Raw genomic sequence first — 24357 nt, 5'->3', positions numbered from 1 at the left:
AATAACAAACCTGTGAAAATTTGAGCTCAATAGGTCATCGAAACTTGTGAGATAATAATGAAAGAAAAACCACCCTTGTCACACGAGGTCTCGAAATCAAATTCGTGGAAAATTTACTTCTTTCTCGAAAACTATGGCACTTCAGAGGGAGCCGTTTCACACAATATTTTATACCATCAACCTCTCCCCATTACTGATCACCAAGAAAGGTTTTGTGCTAATAGTTATTTTGACTAATTACCAATAGTGTCCACTGCCTTTAAAACAATTACAACAAACAAAAAGATAATTTTGATTAAAAACAATTAAACATTTATTGCATCACTCTAGACTTTATCTGGGTATTTAACTTCTCATCATTTAATCAGTTAAATAGTTAACAATTTGTAAACCACAAGGTAAACTGACTGGGTACATTTTTTATTACAAACAATCCTTAAACTTAAACAAACAATTCAAAATTGCCTTACAGTTAAACAAATACTTATTTACAAAAGCAAAATAAAAAAGCGAGGCAACAGCATGGCGATTAAGAAAAAGTTTTGTTCGAAAGACATCTTTTGTCCAAGTTGAAGGGACAATAAAAACTTTACTTCAAACATAATTCCATTTATTTCTGATCAAGTATGTACAAACTCCCAAAGTCAAAAATATTGACTTTTATTCTCATCAAGTATATACAATAGATATCGTAACAAAACCTGATTTTTGTTTTGTGAGATTTTATCTCTAAACCGTATTCTAATGCAGACTCTTTAATATCCTTTATTCATATCACCACCCTAGTACAATACAATGGCTCAACAAGGACTAAAAAAAACAAATATATTGTATTTTTGTTAAAACAAAAAGATATACAAAGACTTCTGGGAGATAAGTAAAAACTTCTGCCATTCCCCAGCAGCCGATTCCACGAAACTTAACGCAACTGCGTAAGTCCACTTACGTAATGTTTTTGGCGCAAGTTGCTTTATAAACATTGCGCAAGTGGACTTAAGCAGTTGCGTAAAGTTTCGTGATTAAAGCAAAAAATATTGCTTTAAAAAATCCTGCTAAGCAAAAATGAGCAGGAAACCAGTTGTAGACTGTACATATTAAATGGTATTTTGGTTGCTAAACCTTCTGGTTAGCAAGTTTGTGTGTGCTGAGCAGCTTTATGAAACAGTGCCCTGCTTGTGAGGTGTCTTAATTCCACTGTCAGCAAAGCCTTTTAAGAGTTTTTAATAACTCCTAAAGAGTCTTAGGACTAGTTCTATTAAACTAAGGACTATCTTTTCCCTTGTCAAGTGGTTACTGGATGCCATGTTCGCAACAAAACCCAATGGCAGACTAGTCTGGCACCTTGTATTGGCCAATGCGTTTTTGAAACCAAAATGGCATCTAATCCCAAATTGTTGCAACTCTCTCGATATAAGGCTCTACCTTATAGTTATACAAGGGTTCTTACTGTACATGAAAACCAGAAACAATGATGTTTTATGCCTACTCTGTAATAATTCTCTGTTCTTTTACATGCACTATCAATCTTGACATACGAACCTACTGCTTATAGACTTTTATCACACTGTCACCATCTTGGTCATTTTCCCTGTTTCCAATAACAGTAATGAATTCTAACATTCATTGCCCATGGCACCAGACCATAATTTCGTCCAGCCTAAGGCCGTGTCCGAAACAGCGACTTCGGCTACAGCTCCGGCTAGATCAGCGCGTCTGCCAGTGTTGAAGAATAGGCAGCAGTGCGCGATCTAGCCGTATAGCTGTAGCCAAAGTAACCGTTTCGGACACGGCCTAAGTTTGGTTACAATGAGTTGGAATGGAGTAAAATTAAGATGACAACACCATGATAAAGGTCGATATAAAAATTATTTTGGGCAGCTACCAATAGCTACCAGTGCCTTTAAAGGCAGTGGACACTATTGGTAATTGTCAAGCTACCAATAGCTACCAGTGCCTTTAAGGCACTTACTCAGTTCCGTTTTCTGCAGCATGGAAATCATAAGATTATTGTCTGGTCCGGCTTCAGTTGTGTCACCCCTCTACTTCCACGTTTCTTTATCCTTATGGTCCTCTTAACTTCTGGGACAACTTGAGGCTTTATTAAGACACTGGTATCGCCGGCTTGAGAACCTGTAGAGATTGATCGATCCCTACCACTCTCATTCTCAACTGAAATCAAGAAAAAAACACAAGTTATTATATCTTAGAGTGTCATGGCAGAGTGGTTATAAGAGCATCGAATTCAAGTTCTGGTGCTAAGTCACCAGAGTGGTGGTTCAAATCCCGGTTGTGACACTTGTGTCCTTGAACAAGATACTTTTAGTAACTACAATTGCTTCTCTTCACCCAGCCAGGGGTATAAATCGGTACCTGCGCGGGTAGAGGTTGGTATTTTGTATGAAAAAGCATTTGGAGCGCCAACGCAGCTCGGGTTGTATACAGAAACATTAAAAGGGATGTTATTGGCCCTATGACCAGGGCCTTAATGTAAAGCGCATTGATACAATTATTGCAAAATATGCTGTATAAGAAATTGTTATTATTACATTATCTTTCTGAGATTGAAACTAAGGGAGGTTGGTGTAGTGGTGTCTTGCTTCGCCTTTCACCTCTGGGACCTCAGTTCGAATCCCGGCAGGGGCACTATGTGGACTGAGAAACAATCTATCTGGGGTTTTCGTCCCCAAATCTAAAAACTTAAATTTCTATATCCAGATCCAGACCCTAGAGCTTCTGACACCAACCCAAAGATTTGTGAATTTTCTCTGAGAGTATAGAATAAAATGTCTTCTTGAATTGGGTACCAATATCCTCACTCAGCGTCTCCCAACATGCATAAAAAAAACTTTTGTTCAAATGATCATGGAAGCTGCAATAAAATAAGGAAAGAAACAAACACCCTTGTGCTTTCAGATGCCTAAAAAGGCTTCTAGCCTGAAACTTTTCTCAGATTTCAAATTCGGGGGGGGGGGGGGGTGAACAATTACCTCTTTCTGTAACGGTCTCGGTCTATGTAACTTTTGTAGGACAAAAAACACAATGTCCACAGATTTACCATAAACTTACTCAGTTTGAAGATAATGATAGTGGAAAGCTTCCCTGAAAATATTATGTGCTGAGGTGCTGTAATTGTTGGGAAATAATTTTTGTCTCATGAGACGAAAAATTATATTAATCATTTACAAACGTATTTTCATGACATTGTTTTACTCATTTCTCAAAAATTACAGCACCTCGGTAAGTAATATTTTCAGGGAAGCTTTCCACTATCATTATCTTCAAACCCTGTAAGTTTAATGTTAATCTATGGACATTTTGAAAAGCTACCCAAATCCGTTAAAACTACATTAGTTTGTTACTGCGTTTCAAATTCAGAATTCGACCATTCAATTTTGTTTTGGGTCGAGTCAAATTCCTTAAGCACTCTTTTCAATTAAGCGTAGCGTCATTCTTTTTCGTGACACACACGCCTCAAGAAGCGTCTGCGAATTTAAATGCTGCTTTGATGAATTGTTAAAATGTATGATTACTTTGTTAATTCGAATGATGCAACATTACATTTGACTAATCCCAAAACGAAATCGAATGATCCTTTATAGTAGCATTCGATTTTGCGCGAAATAGAATAGCTTGGTGGTTAAATTGGCTGCTCTTTTTCCGAAATTGACCGAGAAAACCTATAAATACACAGTGAAGATATAACTGTTTGTATGCACTCCCCCGCGCCATTTTCCATTTTTCCCATCCGCAAAATTTCAATGGAACACAGAAATCTTTTTTCAGTTCAAAGTAATACACTTTCTTTGTGAGCTCAACAAAGTGAGTAAGGCGTGTCTGAAACGGCGAATTAACCTACAGCTACGGCTTGTCTGCCAGTGTTAAAGAATAGGCAGATGCCCGCGGTCTAGTTGAAGCTGTAGCCGAAGTCGCCGTTTTGGACAAGATCTAAGTTAGGGAATTGCAGAGAGGAAAATTAAGTGTCGCACTTTATTGACTAGAAAATAGAATTAGCTGTTGCAAACAACTTACCAACCAAATGGACCAGGAGTATAAATGCAAAAAATAGTTAATGGCCTGACGTTTCGACCCTAGCAGAGTCTTCCTCGAAGGAGAAAGACTAGTAAGAAAATATGTCCATAAACTTTTGTAGCAATGACTACAACAACTGCTTGGTAGTCATCGCTACAAAAGCAATCCCGATTTTTCTTACAAGATGTAAATTTTGCATAAAGCGATCAAGAATATTATTTGTTTTTACCCTCACAGAAATCGAGAAAGTGTGTTTAAACATCGCTGTAAGGTAAAGAACAAGTTATATTCTTCATCTTTCCAATTGTTGTGATACCCATTGCTAAAACACTGGATTCGATCTCCATCAGGGCCCAATTTCATGGCTCTGCTTACCGTAAGCACAGAATCAGCGCTTACGGAAGCAGGGAACTCTTTGCTTACGGCAAGCGTACTTCACGGGTAAGCGGCAAATTTTGGCTTCTGCGCGTGCGTGCTCAACGTTACTAGGCATTCTACGCTTACAAGGCTAGCGCAGAAATTCGGCGCTTGCACGTAAGCGGGGAATCGTGATCGTAAGCCCGGAATTCGGCGGTAAGCAGAGCCATGAAATTGGGCCCAGGCCACAAGGCTAGCTTGGTGGTCTAGTGGTATGACATCTGCTCAAAGCAATGGAAAGGTTGTGGGTTTGAAATCCCACCCAAGACCCAAAAGGATCTGCATTATGTACATTTGTCTTCGCAGCGCTCAGAAAATTTCTGAGAGTACATGTACACTGTCAAGTTGGTGCAAGGTGAAAACAAGTTAGTTAGTTATTGAATAGCCCACCTTGTTGAGCTGTAATGGCTCCGCTTTTAACATCGGTCTCATCACTGTCACCAATCTCATCACTTGGACCAATTTTCAAATCAATCACATCTGGACAAAGCCATCATTTAGTAACCTGTTATGTGTTATAGTAGTTCCACAGATGTAAGGAATAAAATGAGGTATGTTGGAGTAGTATAGGACTTGTTTAAATGGGAGAAATTTGCAATCAAACTACCTCGCATTTTGCGTCTTTGAAAACTTAGCGTTTAAGACATGTATCGAAGGTGGGCTGTAATGGTGACAGTGATGAGACCGATGTTAAAAGCGGAGCCATTAACAGCTCAACAAGGAGGGCTAGTTATTGAAGTGCTACAATATATTAATTTTTTTGAGATTGCTCAGATAAAAGTCTAAAGATTCAATGTTATCAGATAAAAGTCTTCAAAGCCAGAGAGGAATAAAGATATACATCTTTTGGGATGTAGTAAGCAGGAAAGCATCAAACAAACAAACACAGTACAAACATAGTAAGTGTAAACAGCGACATGATCAAATTACATTTAAAAAACTCATGTTTATTAAATTGTAAATATTTATAAAAAATGTTTTAATAAACTATTGTTTTCCTCAAATTATTGTCTCTGCCTCAACAAAATACATACATGTGGTAACTTATTTTCTTTTGAAATATTTATTTATTTACAAAGCACGTGGTTCATGTTTGATTGATGGGACAATTGTGCCAGAGTGCAACAGCAGTTTTCTCAAAAATAAAGAGGAAATTTCCAGTCACATTTCCAGGGGTGGATTTCACAAAGAGTTGAGACTAGTCTAATCTTGACTTAGGACTACCCTTAAGTTGTTATTATAACACCCCTTACAAATATTCTGCCTTTTCATTGGTTTAGAGCGCGTCACATGCTATGTCTTAGTAGACGGCAGCTGTGTTATAGTGAATAGTTTGCCATGTGATTGTGCATAGTTTGCAGTGTGATAGTCCGACGACTATCACACGGCGTGCAGTACCCAGACGTCTTTTTACCCACCTCAAACCCAGTCAGTTGTGCATCTCCCTGTGTATCTGAAACGCGCCTACGAGCGTTACGTGTACAAAGATGATAAATACTCTGCTGGGGTGTTATAAAACAAATATTGACTGCTTTAACTCGTGCTATGGTTAAAACTATGACTCCCTCGGTGATCCCCGGACCATTCCTTTTTCCCTCGGCTGCGCCTTGGGAAAATAGAACGCTCCGGGGATCACCTCTGGAGTCGTAGTTTTACCCAATAAGGTTGGGTTAGTTCATTAATCAAGCTGTCCAAAGGTACCAGAATAGTGGAATAACTTTATCATAAAGTATCATTAAACCAAGAAAAAGACACAGTGTTAATACAAAGAACCAATGAACAGGAAGAAAAACTTATTATTGATAAAAACTTGGTCTTTTCCAAAACCTGGGCTCTTGGGCTCTTGCTCTGGATCAAAGCTCCGTCATCAATTTTATACCAGCGTACGTCTTGTACTGTGTTTCAAACATCAAACAGAGCCAGGAGACGGAGCCTTGACCAAGGTTTTTGAAAGAGCCCAAAGGAAGTGATGTTAAGATGGTGCGAAGTAAATAAACCATGCAAGGTTAAGAAAGCAAGAGCTTGGTGGTCTTTAAAGACAGTGGACACTATTGGTTATTGTCAAAGACCAGTCTTCTCACTTGGTGTATCTCAACATATGCATAAAAGAACAAACCTGTGCAAATTCGAGCTCAATTGGTCGTCGATGTTACGAGATAATAATGGAAGAAAAAACACCCTTGTCACATGAAGTTGTGTGCTTTCAGATGCTTGATTTCGAGACCTCAAATTCTAAATCTGAGGTCTTGAAATCAAATTCATGTAAAATTACTTCTTTCTCCAAAACTACGTTACTTCAGAGGGAGCGGTTTCTTACATTGTTTTACACTGTCAACCTCTCCCCATTACTTGTTACCAAGTAAGGTTTTATGCTAATAATTACTTTGAGTAATTACCAATAGTGTCCACTGCCTTTAAGCAGGAAATGACCCCACAGCAAATTTAAATATATTACCTTGTATGTCACAGTCAAATGAGTTGTTCATGTTTAAATAAAGACTCTATGACAGACTAAATTCTAGTGTACGAGATTGTGTAATAAGATAATATTAGATTGTACTTCCACCATACAAACTTTCAAATTAAACTTAACCGTTAATGAGAGACCATAGCGGCCACTTTTAGGAAAGATAGCAAAATTAAACAGGCGGTAACACAAGGTGAGGTTTTGTTGAGTTTTTCCAGGGTTATCCAGGGTTCAACCTCCACTTATCACCTGTTTAGTTTTGCAATTTTCCCGCAACCCTTTAGAGGCCATAGCGGCTGCAAACGGTCGCAATGTAAGATCTGCTTCCATTCAGATTAAGATGTCAAAGTAAAGATCATGTCAAGATATGAAAATGTCTAGTGGAGCAGGTTATTAGAGTCTCACAGATTCTAAAATTAAAGGAACACATTGCCTTGGATCGGTCGAGTTGGTCTTTGAAAAGCGTTTGTGACCGTTTTTTATAAAATGCATATGGGTAGCAAGATGTTGTAAAAGTAGAATACAATGATCCACACAAACATGCCTCGAAATTGCGTGGTTTTCCTTTTACCTCGTCGACTAACACGTCGGCCATTTATGGGGGTCAAAATTTTTACTCCCATAAATGGCCGACCGTGTTAGTTCGCACATTAGAAGGAAAACCACGCAATTTCGAGGCAAACTTGTGTGGATCATTGTATTCTACTTTTAAAACATCTTTCCAACCATATGCATTGTATACAAAACGGTTACAAACGCTTTTGTTTTGACCAACTCGTCCGATCCAAGGCAACGTGTTCCTTTAAGTCTTCTGTTTCATGTTATTTCTGTTGACATTTTAACTCACAAAAGGAACACGTTGCCTTGGATTTGTCGAGTTGGTCTATGCAAAGCATTTTTAACCTTTTGTTATAAAATGGATATGGGTAGAAAGATGTTTTAAAAGTAGAATACAATGATCCACACAAATTTGCCTCAAAAATGTGTGGTTTTACTTTTACTTTGCGAACTAACACGGTCGGCCATTTATGGGAATACAAAATTTGACTCCCTAAAATAGCCGACTGTGGTAGTCGACGAGGTAAAAGGAAAACCATGCAATTTCGAGTGATTCTTGTGTGGATCAATATATTCTACTTTTAAAATATTTTTCTAATCATATGCATTTTATAAACAAACGGTTACAAATGCTTTTCAAAGACCAACTCGACCAGTCCAAGGCAACTTGTTCTTTTAAAGAAATACACACTGATTATCATTTGGGAGCTTTTTGTGATGATTTTGCAGCAGAAATGAATGGCCTCTAAAAGGGTTAATAAATAAGCTATAGAAAATAAAAATAATAACTTTACTTAAAATGCTAGGGCTAGAGATTGCTGCCACCTAAAAACATGAGTGGATTAGAAGACGTTCTTATTGAAAATACGGCAACAGTTTGTTGCTGTGTTCTCAAATTGCTCTATGTTCTCAACAAGTAAATGTAGAGACTACATTCAACTGAAACTTCCACTGGTGACTTTCAATGTATTTTTCATATATCTTTGACATAAGTCAGCACAACAGCGCCAAATGGCAACATGAAAAATCTAATAAACTTAGTGTAACTCATTACTTGAAAGATCACTGCACTTTTCCGTGGAACTGAACAGGAACTTTATCAAAGTGATAGTCCTTTCTTAAACCACTTAAGAATTCACAACTACTTTTTATAAAACTACCCTGTTGTATTTAGTTCGTATTTAGTTGTCCCAGCAATGAGTTTACCCACCACAAAATGCATTCACTGAAAACATTTGTTAACAAATGTAGAAAATGTTGGCAGTTTTGGGGTCATACTGGTAAATGGCACAATCGGTGATCGACGTTATGCGACTCATGACAAAGTGAGAATGCAATGTAAACAAACTAAGCAAGCAACTGTGTATAATGTACATGGAAAAGCACGACTCTTTCCCTCTTTACTGCACAAGCACTCATCTCAGCAGCTTCAATGTGTGTCCAAACGCACTGCGCATTTCTTGCTTGTTTTAGTTGTAGCCACGGTGGGCAGTGCAGGGTGGTGCTGGGGGCTGCTGGCTGGGCTGGGTCAATTTCACAAAGAGTTAGGACTAGTCCTAACTTAGGACTAGTCCTAGGAGATATACAAATTACATGGATAGTCCTAAGTTAGGACGAGTAACTGGTCCTAACTTGAGATAAGACTAGTCCCAACTCTTTGTGAAATCACCCAAGAACTCACAATTTTCGCCCAGCACTCTGAGAAAAGTACACTGTACCGCCCAGCACAGATTTCCCCTAGCACATGATCTGTGCATTGATCTGAGACACACAGCTAATGATAAGGAGTATCAAATGTCAAAGAAAATGAACACACTCAAAAATGCCATTCAACTTATTACATGGCCCCATAACATGAACAGTTTTGAAACATGGAATCATGCCTGAAGCTTGCACTTAGGCAATGAAGTCCCCATAATAAATCATGAATTAATTTGTTGATCCGCTCTCCCTTGGTAAGCTTGATTCATAGCTCACCACTAAAACTGGTCTAGCTACAGCACTGCTTGGTTGGTCTTCTTCGTAAACCCACTATGAGTCACATGACTCTGGTCACCAATTGTGTCGGTTGGCAATAGATGGATTGCACATGACATCATTGACCGCCATCTTTGACAATGACATATGTCTACACAAACACGTGTTGCGCACAACTCTCAGCATACAATAGCCTTTCATGTGTGCAGGATTCATCAACAATGGCCTACAATTCAAGGGGATATATCTGAAATTAATTGAGTTTCTAAATATAGGTATTTCACAAATATAGTGTATTTCTGTTAACAAATACTTTAACAAGAACAATTGCTTTGAAAACGTCTCAAGAAAGAGGAATACAAACAAATTAGATAGTGGGGGCGTTTCTCAACCCTCGGCTTTGGCTCCATCAGCTTAGGCTCCTCGCGCTGCTAACGCAGTGGAAGCGCAGCTCAGCCTTCAGGCCTACAGACCTTGATCACGTTGTCACCATGTTCCCTGTTTCCAATCACATTAATGAATGCTAACACTCATTGCGCATGGCACCAGACTATTATTTCGTCCAGCCTCAGTTTGGTCACACTGAGTTGGAATGGAGTAAAATCAAGATGGCCACACCCTGGTAAAGGTCTTTACTTTTTAAAGCAGCGTGTTTTTGGCCCGCGATGGTGGTTTTGAACACCAGAGGGCGCTTGGAGCCGGAGCCTAGGATTGAGAAATACCCAAGGAAGATATTAATCACCACAAAATGATAGTGTGCCAGAACTGTAGAACACATGGAGTTAAAGGGGCTTACAGGGAGTAGAAGCATTGGAGGATGAGGTATTATGTGCAACCACCACCGGCACTAACTCTATACTTCCGGGTCGGAGATGTTTCTCAACTTTAATCTTACCATTCTCGGCTGGTGCTATTGCCGTGGTTAGAGGAACATCCTGTTCAGGTCCAACTTTACTGTAAAAACAAGAGAGGTGAAACAGGATTATTATTATTACTCAAACAAACATACATGTACTGAGGAAAAACATAACATTGATGCTGATTAAAAGCCACTGGCTATTTGTCTTGCGATTAATGTTACGCCTTTGTGCAACCGGCACCAGGAGGGCATATAGACCCTGTGAACCTTGTTTACAATAAGTGTGACCTTGTACATTCTTTGAGTATTCTGGCAGGCAAGATACTGCACTGCTACTATGGGAAAGTTGACATTTTGTGTCATAGTTTTCACATAAAAGCAAAGAGTTATGAAAGTAAAAGCTGGACAAGTTTTGAGATGTGCCCCCTTTCATAATTACAAAAGTCGATACAAAATAAGACAGTGCAATCTTCGTAAAATATAAGATTTTATGTTTTCTTCCGTTGAGCTGTGTACAAATCATGCCTGCAGGAAGTCCAGGCTCTGTGTGGCTCTTTTGTAAACAATGTGATGTCAAAGTCACATCGACTATAGTCCAGTAGTTTTTTCATGTTGAATCGGTATACATTAATTATATTGATACCAAGACTTGATCGTCAAAGCACTGTCAGCATTTTTATTTTTTATTTTTTATTTCTTTCAAAGGTGATTGCCAAGTATTTTAATTCAAATTGGCAACCAATTCTTCAGTTTATTGTAACCACTTACTTTATGTCGTTACAAGTTCTGAAAAGAATAGTAAGTGAAATGAGAAATACACAGAAAATGTCTTTTTGAAGAAAAGAAAAAAAGTTTTTTTTTTTTTTTTTAAATGCGGCTTCAACAAAGGATGCACGGAAGAGGTTGATCAACTGATATTTTATGTTTATTTGGCCTAAAGGTCTGTTGTTACAGTGCCTTGGCTACCATGACGACTGTTGCTAGGGGTTAACAAACCAACCATGCAAGGTTTTCTAGAATAGATTGGAAAGTCACCTGAATATTTTTTCTACCAGGAAACCTCATAATGAGTGGAGGAGACATAAATCACATGCATTTTATCGGCTCAAAATTTTGGTCATTAAGTCTGGGAAACTGGGACCCAGATCTCAGAGATTGAAATGGCGGCATTTCTCCCTGGGGGTTATAGATTTCAAGGAGCTTTTGGGATTAGAACGATTGATGCTAGAGAAGTGAATCAAAGAGCGTGACTTATTTAATTTGACGAAAAAAAATATGTTTATCAGGCAGATTTACAAATGTCTGAATTTTGATCAAAAGTCTAAAATTTCTCATTCCTGACATGTAGTTACATTAACTTTTGTAAGCATTGTTTTTGAATTTTTGCTGTTTGTTTGATTTGATTCTGCTTCTAGCTATGACTTTTGAAAAAAATATTGTTGACAAATGAATGTTTAATTTACTGTTGTGACAAGAGCAATGTGTTAGCAATAATGGCAGGTACTCACATAGTGGGTTTGAATTTTTTAACAACAACTTTGGTTATCCCTGCAATCACTACAGTGCCAGTAACAGATGATAATATGATGACCATAATCAGCACAGTACCTATAATAATACAACCAAATCAGAACATCAATATTAAAAGTTACAATTTGAAGTTTTTAGTTTACTTATAAACAAATTGGCCGTCAGGTTGGTGTAGTGACGTCTTGCCTTGCCTTCCACCCAGCTTTGAATCCGACTGGGGCATAATGTGGATTTATTGGGTTTTCTGTTCTCTACTTGACTGCCTCCCACATCAAAAACTGGAATATATTTATCGTCTTCCTTTCTCGTTCAACTCTTATTCGAGCGTTGAGAATATTGAACTAGATCCAGAAAATGAATCTAGTTTTCAACCAGAGCCAAATTCCAGGGTCAATTAAAGAAAATTAAAAAATAAATAATTCTGAAATTTCATTGGACGACCCACACACCCCAAAGTTAGACTTTTTAACCATTGAATGGCCTAATAATATTTATATGACTGAAGAACAAAGAAAGGCCTCCAAACAATGGTAATAGTCTCAAACAGCAGCAGTTTTTTTTTCATTGTTTTTTTTTCTGGTTTATGAACTTGCATCAGGATAACACTGATGTGTGTTAGCACTGTATACTCAGTACTTTCACAAGCTCTGTGGGGGGGGGGGGGAAAGTGCCAACACACATCAGTGTATATGGGTAAAAACCAAATAAATATTTTTTATCATTGATGCAAGTTTATCATCTATCAAATCATTTGCAGTACCCGCTGCTAAAACATAGGTAGTCTTGGTTCCAAGACCATTGGTGTTGCCCGGTCACACACAACCAACGTTCCGATTATGCACGGCAAAAACTGTACACGCTTGTAATGAACGAACGCTAGCGGGCGCTCCGTTTCTCTGATTTAGATCTCACCATGTCTAGAGTCTGTGCTCACCAAGAGAGAGATCTAGATCAGAGAAACAGAGCGCCCGTTAGCGTTCGTTCGTTACAAGCGTGTACAGTTTTTGCCGTGCATAATCAGAACGTTGGTTGTGTGTGACCGCGCAACACCAATGGTCTTGGAACCAAGACTAAAACATAGGATTAAAACTGCCCCTGGCTGTCGGGCAATTCCGGTGGTCTAGTTGGTAAGACACTGCTGTAGAATTGCAAAGGTTGAGGGTTCGAATCCCACCCGAGTAATATGCCTGTAAGAGTCCCAACACTGTATCCGACCAACGAGCATGTTTTATCTTGACCCTTTCATGTAATGGAGCCCAAGGAAGTGACAGGAATTGAAAAACATTTAGAAAAGCTGACACTTTCCATCATTATCATGCTGTTTAAAAGGCAGTGGACACTATTGGTAATTGTCAAAGACTAGCCTTCACAGTTGGTGTATCTCAACATTATGCATAAAATAACAAACCTGTGAAAATTTGATCATCGAAGTTGCGAGATAATAATGAAAGAAAAAACCCTTGTCACACGAAGTTGTGTGTGTTTAGACGGTTGATTTCGAGACCTCAAGTTCTAAATCTGAGGTCTCGAAATCAAATTTGTGGAAAATTACTTCTTTCTCGAAAACTATGGCACTTCAAAGGGAGCCGTTTCTCACAATGTTTTATACTATCAACCTCTCCCCATTTCTCGTTACCAAGTGAGGTTTTATGCCGATAATTACTTTGAGTAATTACCAATAGTGTCCACTGCTTTTAAGAGTATTTATGAATGGAGATAATTGGGTGGTGACTCAGCCTTGAACGTTAGTTCTAAACCTTGCAGGGTCGTGACTTTGACTCTGTCCTTTATCGCACGACAATGACCCCGTCGGTTTTAAACTAACGTTCAAGACCTTGTCCCACTCATTTATTCCTTTATTGGTGGTGCATAGAGAATTATGAAAGGTTTATCATTACTCAATGGTTTTTTTCCCGGTGGTGGTGTCGGGTCAGCTGTTGTTGTGTTTTCTGAAAAAAATAATCAAATAAGAGGTCAACTGTGTGTACATTTTTTTCAATTTTTTTTATTTGTGTGGGGGGGGGGGACGACTTCCGTCACTATGTTTTCATTGTAAAGATTAAGCTGCTAGACCTCAAAAGGTGAATTTAGACACACAAAAAAACGTGTTTAGCATCCCCGACCTCTTTTTAGAGGTCGCCTCCTTTTTCAAAAATGTCTTTCCTTCTACAACATTTTAATGAAGACAAAAACTTTGAATAGCCTGCTCGGTTGCCTTTACAAAAGTGTGAACAGCCATTTTATAAAGGAAAACGAAGTGGAAAAAAACGAAACTGAAAGGCCATCCTCCTTCCTATTTTCAAAAAGGCTGGCCGCTAAACATAGTGGTTATTTTGCCTAAAATACGACCTACCTTGATCTGCCATGCTTAGGATTAAAACTGGCAAATTAACAAGAAAGCCTTGAACTTTGCTCTTGCAGGGGCACAGCAATGTTACTGTGGTTAATTTGTGTTAGAACTTTGCAGAGGGCACCACAGCAAAAGCACAGGGCACCACGACGGTTGTTGTGGATCCTGTGGGTTAATTTGAGGCCTAAACATGCACAGGGAAGTGGGTGTGGGATCAAAGCATGCAGTGCTCAACTTTATTCCAAAAATAAACCCCTATCAATTTGAGTCAACAACAGACACTCAGTCATTCCTACATATCCTGTAAACAGTTTGGAAACAATTAAACACCGCAAATAAAGTTAAGTGAAGTGTAAATTCCAGATAAAAAAGATTAATAAAAGCCAACAGCTCAGGAAATTTGTCAAGGAGGTTGTTTGTGTTAATCAACCAGTAGCAGTAAGTAAAATTAAGTAAACCAAAACCCTTGTGCAAAATCAAATCAAAGATGGTTAATCGTGTAAAACTTGCTTGCTATTTGATTTGGGGACTGCAGAGTCTTCAAATGCTATTTTCTAAGCTTCATCATTGACAGTACAACAATAGTATTTCTCTCAGTTATTGTACTCTACAAATCTAATAGTCAGTAGGCTTTCGGATAGAAAGAAACTTATCTTTGTTATAACACCCCTTACAAATAATCTGCCTTTTCATTGGTTTAGAGCACGTCACATGACATGTCTTAGTTTGAATAGACAGCGGACGTATATTAGTGCATCGTTTGCAGTATGATAGCACATCGTTTGCCGTGTGATAGTCCGACGACTATCACACAGCGTGCAGTACCCAGACGTCTTTTAACCCACCTCGACCCCAATCAGTTATGCATCTGTGTATCTGAAACGCGCGTACGAACAGTCATGTACGATGATGATAAATAGTCTGTTGGGGCGTTATAAAACAACTATTGACTGCTTTAACTCGTGCTATGGTTAAAACTACGACTCTCCAGGGATCACCTCGGGAGTTGTATTTTTAACTATAGCACTCGAAACAGTCAATATTTGTATACTAAACACTATAACTTTTTATGACTTATTTTGTTCAGTGAATACAACAACTGAACTCCCTCCCTCTGAATTCGCTACTACTTTGGGCAATCTCACCTCCGGTTGTGTAGTTTGAAATCTCTTGAGTTGTGGTGTTATAAACCGGTGATGTAAGAGCAATTGATGATGAAGCTTCAGTAAATGCTAAGCTATGATCTGATGCGGTACTGCTCATTGGCTGAGAGGCTGTGGCTAGTTTGCATGTAATGAATATGCAAGCAATTTCAAAGTTAGCATGGTTAGAAAGAACGCTATGAGAATGTTTTTGAACTAATTCTACAGACACACTTCACACCCACAACCATGATATAATTGACTGCTTTCACAAACATTTCAAACTTATCAACAATTTGACCCGTAAACCTGATCACTACACAACGAAAGATTAAGAAGCGGGGGAAATTTATGTAGGAGTAAAAGTGAAGACAAAAGGTTGAAGGCGCATGAGAGACAAATCAAAAGACAACCTAAAATGGCTGGAGGACTATAATGATCACTTAAGGTACAAAAATATAGAATCACAAGCTGCTTTACAAAAATCATAAAAATGAAGATTAATAAACACCCAACAAGTAACAAAAGTATACAAACATTTTCCAAAAAAAGAAACGGTAAACAAAATGACAAACATAAACAATAGAGCAAAACTTGCTCAAGAATTGCAAGGGTCGTGGGTTCGAATCCCGCCCGAGTGTGATGCCTGTGATATTTTTTCACATGGCTCGGGAAAATACTGAGTATACAGTGCTAACACATATCGGTGTATGGGTAAAACCCAAAATTAATATTCTTTATCCCGATGCAAATTTAACATCTCTAAAAACAATAGTGTACAATTATCTGTATATGGCATTAAAATATTGACCAGAAAAAACAGGATGTACAACCATCAAAAGATTACATTAAAATGGCTAAGAATTTCTTTTGAACAAAACCAAAGAAAACTTATTTAATTAGTCATGCAAAAGTAATTAAAGGCCTGACCTTTTAAGTACTTTCGACCCTAGCAGAGTCTTTTCCGAAGGCTTAATGACAAAACACAAACAAAAGCATTCAAGTAATAAACTAGTACACTTATAAATGGTTATTGTTGTGTTGTCATTTAGCCTTCAAGAAAGACTCTGCTAGGGTCGAAACATCAAGCAGTTTGCAGTTAGTAAGCTAATTATATTTTTCTAAATTGGTTAGCGTTAAGGTAGGTGTGTTGTCTTGATCACAGTAAGTCGGTTGCCAGACATTGAATTCTAAACTCTCATCCAGTTACGGCACACCGGGCACTTGATAGTAATGACCGCACCCCTTTCAAAACAAAAACACTTTTGATAAACACCAAGTGTAACATTCCTTTACAGCTTTTTTTTGTCGCCATTAAAAAGGCACATGCCTGCAGTAACTGGATGGGAGCTTATGTTTTCATGCCCAGCTTCAAGCAGACTATTATCACGACAACAGTCCCTTTAAGATAGTAATTAACTACCACAGCACAACATTACATAGAACAAAAGACCTTTTTGAGGTATGGCTGACAGCAGACGTGATAGGAGTGTACTGTCTGGCTTACAAATTTACCCAAACTTTAAAAGTGTTGTAGCATTGTGTCCGTCATATCTCAAAAAGGCTTATTAAGTCCAAAGATTGGTTTACAGAGGAAAGGTTATATTTCTGTTTATACCATGAAACCCAAAGCTGTGTGTTAAATGTTTACATCATCTACTAACATCCTGTTATGCTCAAATATCACCCCAAGATAGATATCCTAGACTAGTGCTTTAAAGGAACACGTTGACTTGGATCGGTCGAGTTGGTCTTTGAAAAGCGTTTGAAATCGTTTGTAATGAAATGCATATGGGTAGAAAGATGTTGTAAAAGTAGAATACAATGATCCACACAAACATGCTTTGAAATTGCGTGGTTTTCCTTTTACCTCGTCGACTAGCACGCCGGCCATTTATGGGGGTCAAAATTTTGACTCCCATAAATGGCCGGCGGTGTTAGTTCGCACAGTAGAAGGAAAACCAAGCAATTTCGAGGCAAACTTGTGTGGATCATTGTATTCTACTTTTAAAACATCTTTCCAACCATATGCATTGTATAAAAAACGGTTACAAACGCTTTTGTTTTGACCAACTCGTCCGATCCAAGGCAACGTGTTCCTTTAAAGTAACAAATAAAACCATAAGGTATTTATGGATACTGCGATAAAAGCTGCAACAGTTTCAAAATGTCATCATTTTTTAAACTGATCATCGATTTCCCCTGGTGCTTTATTACCTTATTTACTAGATGTAAACTGAGCTACACAAACATATCTGTTTACATTTTACTGACTATTTTATTACTTCCTCCATGCTATTAAGCAAAATCATCGTAGGTTCTGTTTGAATGTTTTTGTTTAGAGTGGTCCTTCAACTTTTAAAAAGTTAGAATTGACTTTTAAAGATGTGCAGTGATGGTTATTCACAAAGTTTTTTTTTTTTAAGTGTTTCCCGATTCCTTTGAAATCAAGCATCTGAAAGCGCACAACTTAATGTGACAAAGGTGTTTTTTCTTGCATTATTATTTAGCAACTTTGACGAACTTTGAGCTCAAATTTTCACAGGTTTGTTATTTTATGCATATGTTGAGATTCACCAAGTAAGAATTCGACTGGTCTTTGACAATCACAAGTAGTGTCCAGTGTCTTTAATCAGCTGTGTTTTGTTGATAGGTTTTCAGATAGAGTTTTGTCTCAGCTAAGATGCTTTGCATGTGGATCAGATACATGTAATACATGTACGAAAATGTCAATTGTTAGCAAGTTAGCATTAGTCCAGGCCTATTATGCTGCGTGCCACCATGGTCATGTTCCTTGTAGCTAATAACAGTAATGAATGCTGTTATATTTATTTCACAAAAAGGAACCAGACTTAATCTCCTAGGGCTATAGCCTTGATTTGAATAATTTGAATGGGAGAAAATGGCGATTACCGTAAAACCACCAACATTGTTTCCTTTTTTTTTAAATCTAGGTTTGTCACTTGCCAGGTCAATATTCCCACTCACCAACTACAAAACACCTTGGATGTTAAAAGGATCGACTTACGAGTATCATTCTTCGTAGACGACGTTGCTGTTTGTGTATAGTTGGTGTGTGTAGATGGGTCTGGTAGTGACAAACTCGTACTCATGCCATTTAAATAAATAGAATCTGTATTTTGTTTTCCGAGGACAGATAATGAAATAATTCAGAACTATTGAAACAATGTTTTGCCGGGCAAAAGGTCTTCCAGCCCTAAACTTCTTCTTCTTTTGAAACTTTATTTCTGTTTTAATCGTTTTTAATGAGAAATGTCCTACACTTAACTGAGTTGGGCTATGGTCAACTGTCACATGGGGCACATTGCAACCTACTCCTTCGCAGTCAGTAAGGATGTAGGCGTGGGTATCATCCACTAGGATGTGGGCATGGGTAGCCAGCTGGTAGAGCAGAATGCACTACCTTCCTTACTTGGGAGCTTGCCTGCATTAGGATCTGTGCGTTTATAGCCCAGTGGCAGCAATTTGTGCAGTACGGACAAGACAAGACAAGAGCACAAGTGTAATGACTGCGATTCGAACCAACACTCTGCAGCTGACAACACAAGAGCCCAATGAACTAGACCGCGCGGCCTATACATTCACAGTTCTGGTTACAAAAAAAAACACCAAAACTCTGATGACACAAACCACTTACAGTGGGTGCTTAGTGTTAAGTCAGTGGTGTGTCCATCGGCTGTAGAGCCTGTACTGGACAGTGTTGCACTAATCGTGCCTGCCCCAGTTATCTCAGGGGTAGGATTATTTGCTGTTGTAGGCATATTGCTGCTGGTCAGTTTTCCTGTATAAATACACCAACATCCCTTGCATTAAAGGCAGGGTTTACTTTTGGTAATTACTCCACAAGTTGATACAGGGTTCGAAATTAACACTAGACTGCCGGCCAGTGGTTTTAGCATCGGGCCAGTGAACTTAAGACCGCACAAGTCGGCAGTCTTGTGTTTATGAATAACAACACCTCACTGATAAATACAAGTATCTTTTCAATTTTGATGAGCATTAAAGTATTCTCCATAAAACAAGTGTGATAAATCTTCCAGTACACTTGTTCCTCTCGTCCTCACTCCGGCCTTGCAACAAATTCTCTGGTCAAGTAAAAGTTGTGAACTACAGGTCCTCCAGCCTTGTGGATCCCTCCCCCCACCCCCCCCCCCCCCCCCCCCCCCATTTGAGCCCTGTGACTTACAATTAAAATCGTTCTTGGTAAAAAGTGCTAAATAGCCGTGGATAATATGAAATATTGTCACAAACGAACCCCTTTGAAGTGTGTATTTAGGAGAGAGAGGTATTTGTTCACAAAACCATTTAAATCTGAGACAGGCTTCATCAGGCATAATAGCCTTTCTATTAGGCATCTGAAAGCACACAATCCTATACAACAAAAGTGTTTTTTCTTTCATCATTTTCTATCATTTGTGATGACCATTTGAGCTCAAACCTCCACAGGTTTATTATTTTGTGCATTGAGGGGATACTGTTTTTTTTTTTTTAATTACCAAAAGTATACACTGCCTTTAAGACATGTCTGAAGCTTTGCATTGTGTTATTATTATTATTATAGTTATCATTTTTATGAATACACATTTCTGCACAAAATTGTTAGTGGCCTGAAGTTTTGACCCTAGCAGGAGTCTTTTTATAGCGTTTGAACAAGTACTTCCTTTTTCGGAATAAAGTCTAGGGAACCTACCCAAAAGATCTATTCAAACAAAGTTACAGAATGTTTACCAGTTGATGAAGTAATTGTGAATGGTCCATCAATATCAGAAAGAGTTGTTGAATCGGGAGTTGTTGAATCGGGAGTTGAATCATCACCTGGTGTAGGTGGTGTTAATGCTGATTCAGTCAATGTTTCTTTAGACGATGCCAAAACTGTGGTTGTTTCTGTAGTTTCTGTAGTTTCTGTAGTTGTGTCTGTGCAATTATTACCATGGTTACATGTTTAAAAGAAAGTATAAACCATAAACTCTACTATCTTTTAATTAAGGGTTAAAAATGCACCCAGTCAGTTTCCCTTGTGGTTTATTATTTGATATCTGATATAAAATGTCGCATCCCCTTAAGGTGATCCCCTGTCTGCTTCCCAGGTTGTATCGTTACCTGGGTGTGATCCCTGGCTACACGGCAGTTTGCGGTTGAATGGCTTCTGACAGGCACCCCCCCCCCCCAACAAAGATATTGACTAAATAGGGAGACCACCAACATAGGGCTAGATAGCTCAGTTGGTAGAGCGCCGGTCGTTGGTTAAAATCCCGCTCTAGTCAATTTTTCTTTGTTCAACCCAAAATCATCTTTTAATTAGGTACAAGCGTTCTTTTTTATTAGTTTGGTTAAAGGCACTATATGTTGGGAAACATACTGCAAAATGTGTCCAGTACCTAAAGTGTAAATGATCAAGTTTAACACAAAGACCTATGAGTAGCACACTCACTCTCTCTTATTTTATCACATCACCCCACCTTAACTTAAAGGCACTAGACACTATTGGTAATTGTCAAAGACCAGTCTTCTAACTTGGTGTATCTCAACGTATATGCATTTCCATAACAGACCTCTGAAAATTTGAGCTCAATTGGTAGTCGAAGTTGCGAGATAATAATGAAAGAAGAAAAAACACCCTTGTCACACGAAGTTGTGTGCCTTTGGATGGTTGATTTCCAGACCTCAAATTCTAAATCTGAGGTCTCAAAAATCAAATTCGCTGAAAAGTACTTTTTTTCTCGAAAACTAAGTCACTTCAGAGGGAGCCGTTTCTCACAATGTTTTACTATCAACCTCTCCCCATTACTCATCACCAAATAAGGTTTTATGCTAATAATTATTTTGAGTAATTACCAATAGTGTCCACTGCCTTTAACCCCAAAACACTCATATCATTACCATTGAAAATGACGATTGTGTCAAACATTGCAATACTTGGTATATTTACAAATGCTTGACACACCCACCAGGGTTCTCTTTCGGTTTTGTCCAAAATTGTGGGGAATTATTTACCCAAATTTGTTAAGTTGGCCGAAGGACGCTGAATTGAAACAAGGTCTTCTTAATGTTTTCGGCTTGGTTCTAAACACCCTTACATGCATTCTGGAACATTATAAATGATTTGATGTTTTTTGGTGAAATTACTGATTAAACAAAATAAACGAACAAATTATTTATTGTTAGTGTAAAAACTAGAAAACAAATACCATGCATTACAAATAAAAGGGTGGTATTATAGTGACAGATTGTTTACCAGTAGAAGTAGGAGTTGTTGATTCAGTTGTTGATGATTCAGTTGTTGCTGATTCAGTCGTTGTTTCTTCAACCGTGGTTGTTGGAGCTTCTGTAGTTGTTTCTGTATAGTTACCATGGTTACATGTTTTTAGAGAATTTCACCATCGTACACATTATCTTTTGATAATGAAAAAGTGTTCTTCCCTACAATTTGGGTCGTGTAAATGAGTCAGTTACGATTAGCCCAAAGAAAGCGTTGCCCCTACTAAGCGCCTTACTCTCTCTCTCTCAACACTATTCCATTTCGAAAAAAAAAAACTTAACCCTAAGATGCTCATATCGTCACCATTTTCCAGAACTTGATTTTTTTATACAAATTCTTGATGCTACTCATACATGCAGCTGGTAAGTTTCAAAACTCAAGTCGTAATGATTTTGTAAACACACTAAGTAGCATGACAAACAAATCACAAGATTTGCCATTTTACGTTTTCAAAAATTCGCAACTTTAAAAGAAATATTTTGTGTTTCGGGATTTGACCCAACATGAACTGTGTTAAAAATAGGGCCGTTGCAAATTTTTGAAAGAAGTAACACAACTATCAAATAACAGCCGTTTTAAAAGTTTTGAAAAGGTTTGTTTTTTTCTTCAAAATTTAAGTGTGCAATGGCCCTAAGCCCAATATCTTTCTAATGACATACTCTGACCATGTGCCAAATTCCATGCTTGTATTCAAAAGCACCATCCCATCACCTATCCATTCACACCATAGTTTCTAATTTATTATATTGTCTCTATTTAGGGCCTTTTCACACGAGGCAACTTTAACAGGCAACTTGGAGGCAACCAACTGCAGAGCATGAGTAATTTTTTAAACGATCTCTACGATCCCCAAGAAAAATGTGTGAAAATTCAAATGTGAATGCCTTTTCTTCTTAGAGATTGCCTGGAACTGGTTGCCTGTAAAATGATAGTTCCAAGTGGCAAAAGTTTTGTTTTTCAATCTTATTCAAATTTCAGTCTGTTTATATGTATTCTAATTGCGAAAAAGATTCAAAACGTGTCCAAGGTGTTGCACAAAACAATATCAACTGTTATGTAGGCCTACCAATAATTCCTAAACTAATATTTTATGTTTTTTTGTAGGCCTACTAATTATTCCTAAACTAATTCCAAAACAGTATCAACCGTTATTGGCCTTCAATACTGTTCAATTGTGCCTAAAGCCCGGTTCATACTTCCTGCAAATGCGAATGCGAAGCGAATCTTGACGTCACAAATTCGCAACGAACAATTCGCAGTAGTTGAACTCTGCTCTACTCCTTTGCGAATAATCGCTGCAAAGGAGGGTGTGACGTCAAATTCACGTCAAATTCGCTTCGCATTCGCATTCGCAGGAAGTATGAACCAGGCTTTACTGTTCAAACACATGTCAGCAATCTAAGCCAATAAATACAAACATGGAGGAACTATGATTCAAAGTAAAATGTTTGCTTGCACCAAATTAAACAGCACTTACTGATAGTACTGATATTGCAACCAGAGTGGCAGCACAACACACCAGTCCCTAGTCTACCCAAACAGGGCTTGGATGGGAACCCAAAGCTTGAATTTAACATTGGGCCAATGCTAAAATCTTTGGGCTCGGCATTGGCCCAGTAAACTCATGAATGGATAAGCCAGGTGGTCTTTCAATTGAACAATAATAACACCTCAATTATGGGTGCGTTCGTTTAGCTCCCCTGGGTCGACCCCAGTGTGTGGCGTGTTTTGTTTCCGGGACAAACGTGTGCGGATATTTACCCACGTTCGTCCTGGAGAAGAAAAAAAAACGCCACACACCGGGGTTGACCCAGGGAAGCTAAACGAACGCACCCAGTAATAATACCTCTGTGAAAGACTGTTGAATATGAATCTGATTAGTTTGTTTAAAGTCTGTTGAGTTTTTCACACATCCTACATCTTGTATTAAACAATTCGCCCCAGAATTATGCTCAATCTGAACACGTTTTTATACCATTGGAAAGCGTGTGAGTCTACTTCGTACAGCCACTCAATGTTCATGCATAAATTCTACATGGTTGATGTGATCCCTGCATGATACACCTGTACAACACTCTCCCTGCATTTAGGGATACTTTCTATTCAGTAATGACCTGTTTTGTCTGAATAAGAATGAGTGAGCTAGTCAACATTTGAACACAATTCCCCTTTATGCTATTGTGCTAGAGCCTGCCATGGCAACCCGTTACGCATACTGTTGACTAGCAACGCCATTCTGTGAAGCTTGTCTGGCGTACATGTTAGTCATACATGAAGTCAACACTCTCCTCTACTACTTTACGTTTGCCCTTACAACATCAAGTTCAATCAGTAGGCCCTGTATAATGTAAATGTTACATACAAATACCTAGTGAAATCTTCAATGATGAAGAATGTGAATGTACAATGATGTGAGGTGCAATGTATCTAGATGGGTAAATGATGATATATGCCTCTGGGTACCTCTGGGTAAATAAGGGTTATACCTCTGGGTAAATGTAATGAGGATAAGTACCTCTGGCTGGTTGGGTACTAATGGGTGCCTCTGGGTAAACAAAGGTATACCTTAACTCTGGTTAAATGAGGATGTACAATGTATACTTCCTGGGCTCCTTATTCTATGTACTATGCCTCCGGGTACCTCTGGGTAAATAAGGGTTATATATATTGTACCTCTGTCTGGGTAAATGTAATGAGGATCCCTCTGGCTGGATGGGTACTAATGGGTGCCTCTGGGTAAACAAAGAT

General features: G+C 38.4%; 1 protein-coding gene across 7 annotated transcripts in view; it reads right to left on the bottom strand.

Annotated features, from left to right (window-relative positions):
- Window positions 1-324: 324 nt before the first annotated feature.
- Window positions 325-24357, bottom strand: part of LOC139945740 (uncharacterized) — a 35213-nt gene continuing 11180 nt past the window's right edge. For 2 of the 7 annotated variants that reach the window (XM_071943116.1, XM_071943117.1), the window contains exons 4-11: window positions 21586-21687; window positions 20079-20264; window positions 18988-19131; window positions 15333-15467; window positions 13736-13786; window positions 11816-11915; window positions 10344-10402; window positions 325-2169 (exon numbers count right to left, since the gene is read on the bottom strand). In XM_071943116.1, the coding sequence (XP_071799217.1) occupies window positions 1997-2169; window positions 10344-10402; window positions 11816-11915; window positions 13736-13786; window positions 15333-15467; window positions 18988-19131; window positions 20079-20264; window positions 21586-21687 (950 nt within the window). In that variant the 3' untranslated portion in view covers window positions 325-1996. Of the gene's footprint in view, window positions 2170-3282; window positions 9675-10343; window positions 10403-11815; window positions 11916-13735; window positions 13787-15332; window positions 15468-18357; window positions 18463-18987; window positions 19132-20078; window positions 20265-21585; window positions 21688-24357 lie in introns of those variants that run through there. The other 5 variants (XM_071943118.1, XM_071943120.1, XM_071943121.1 and 2 more) reach the window with 5 other exon arrangements.

This window comes from Asterias amurensis, chromosome 13 (genome assembly GCF_032118995.1).
Source record: "Asterias amurensis chromosome 13, ASM3211899v1".
NCBI lineage: Eukaryota > Metazoa > Echinodermata > Asteroidea > Forcipulatida > Asteriidae > Asterias > Asterias amurensis.
Note: the sequence above shows the minus strand (reverse complement) of the source record. Positions and strands in the feature narration are given on the sequence as shown.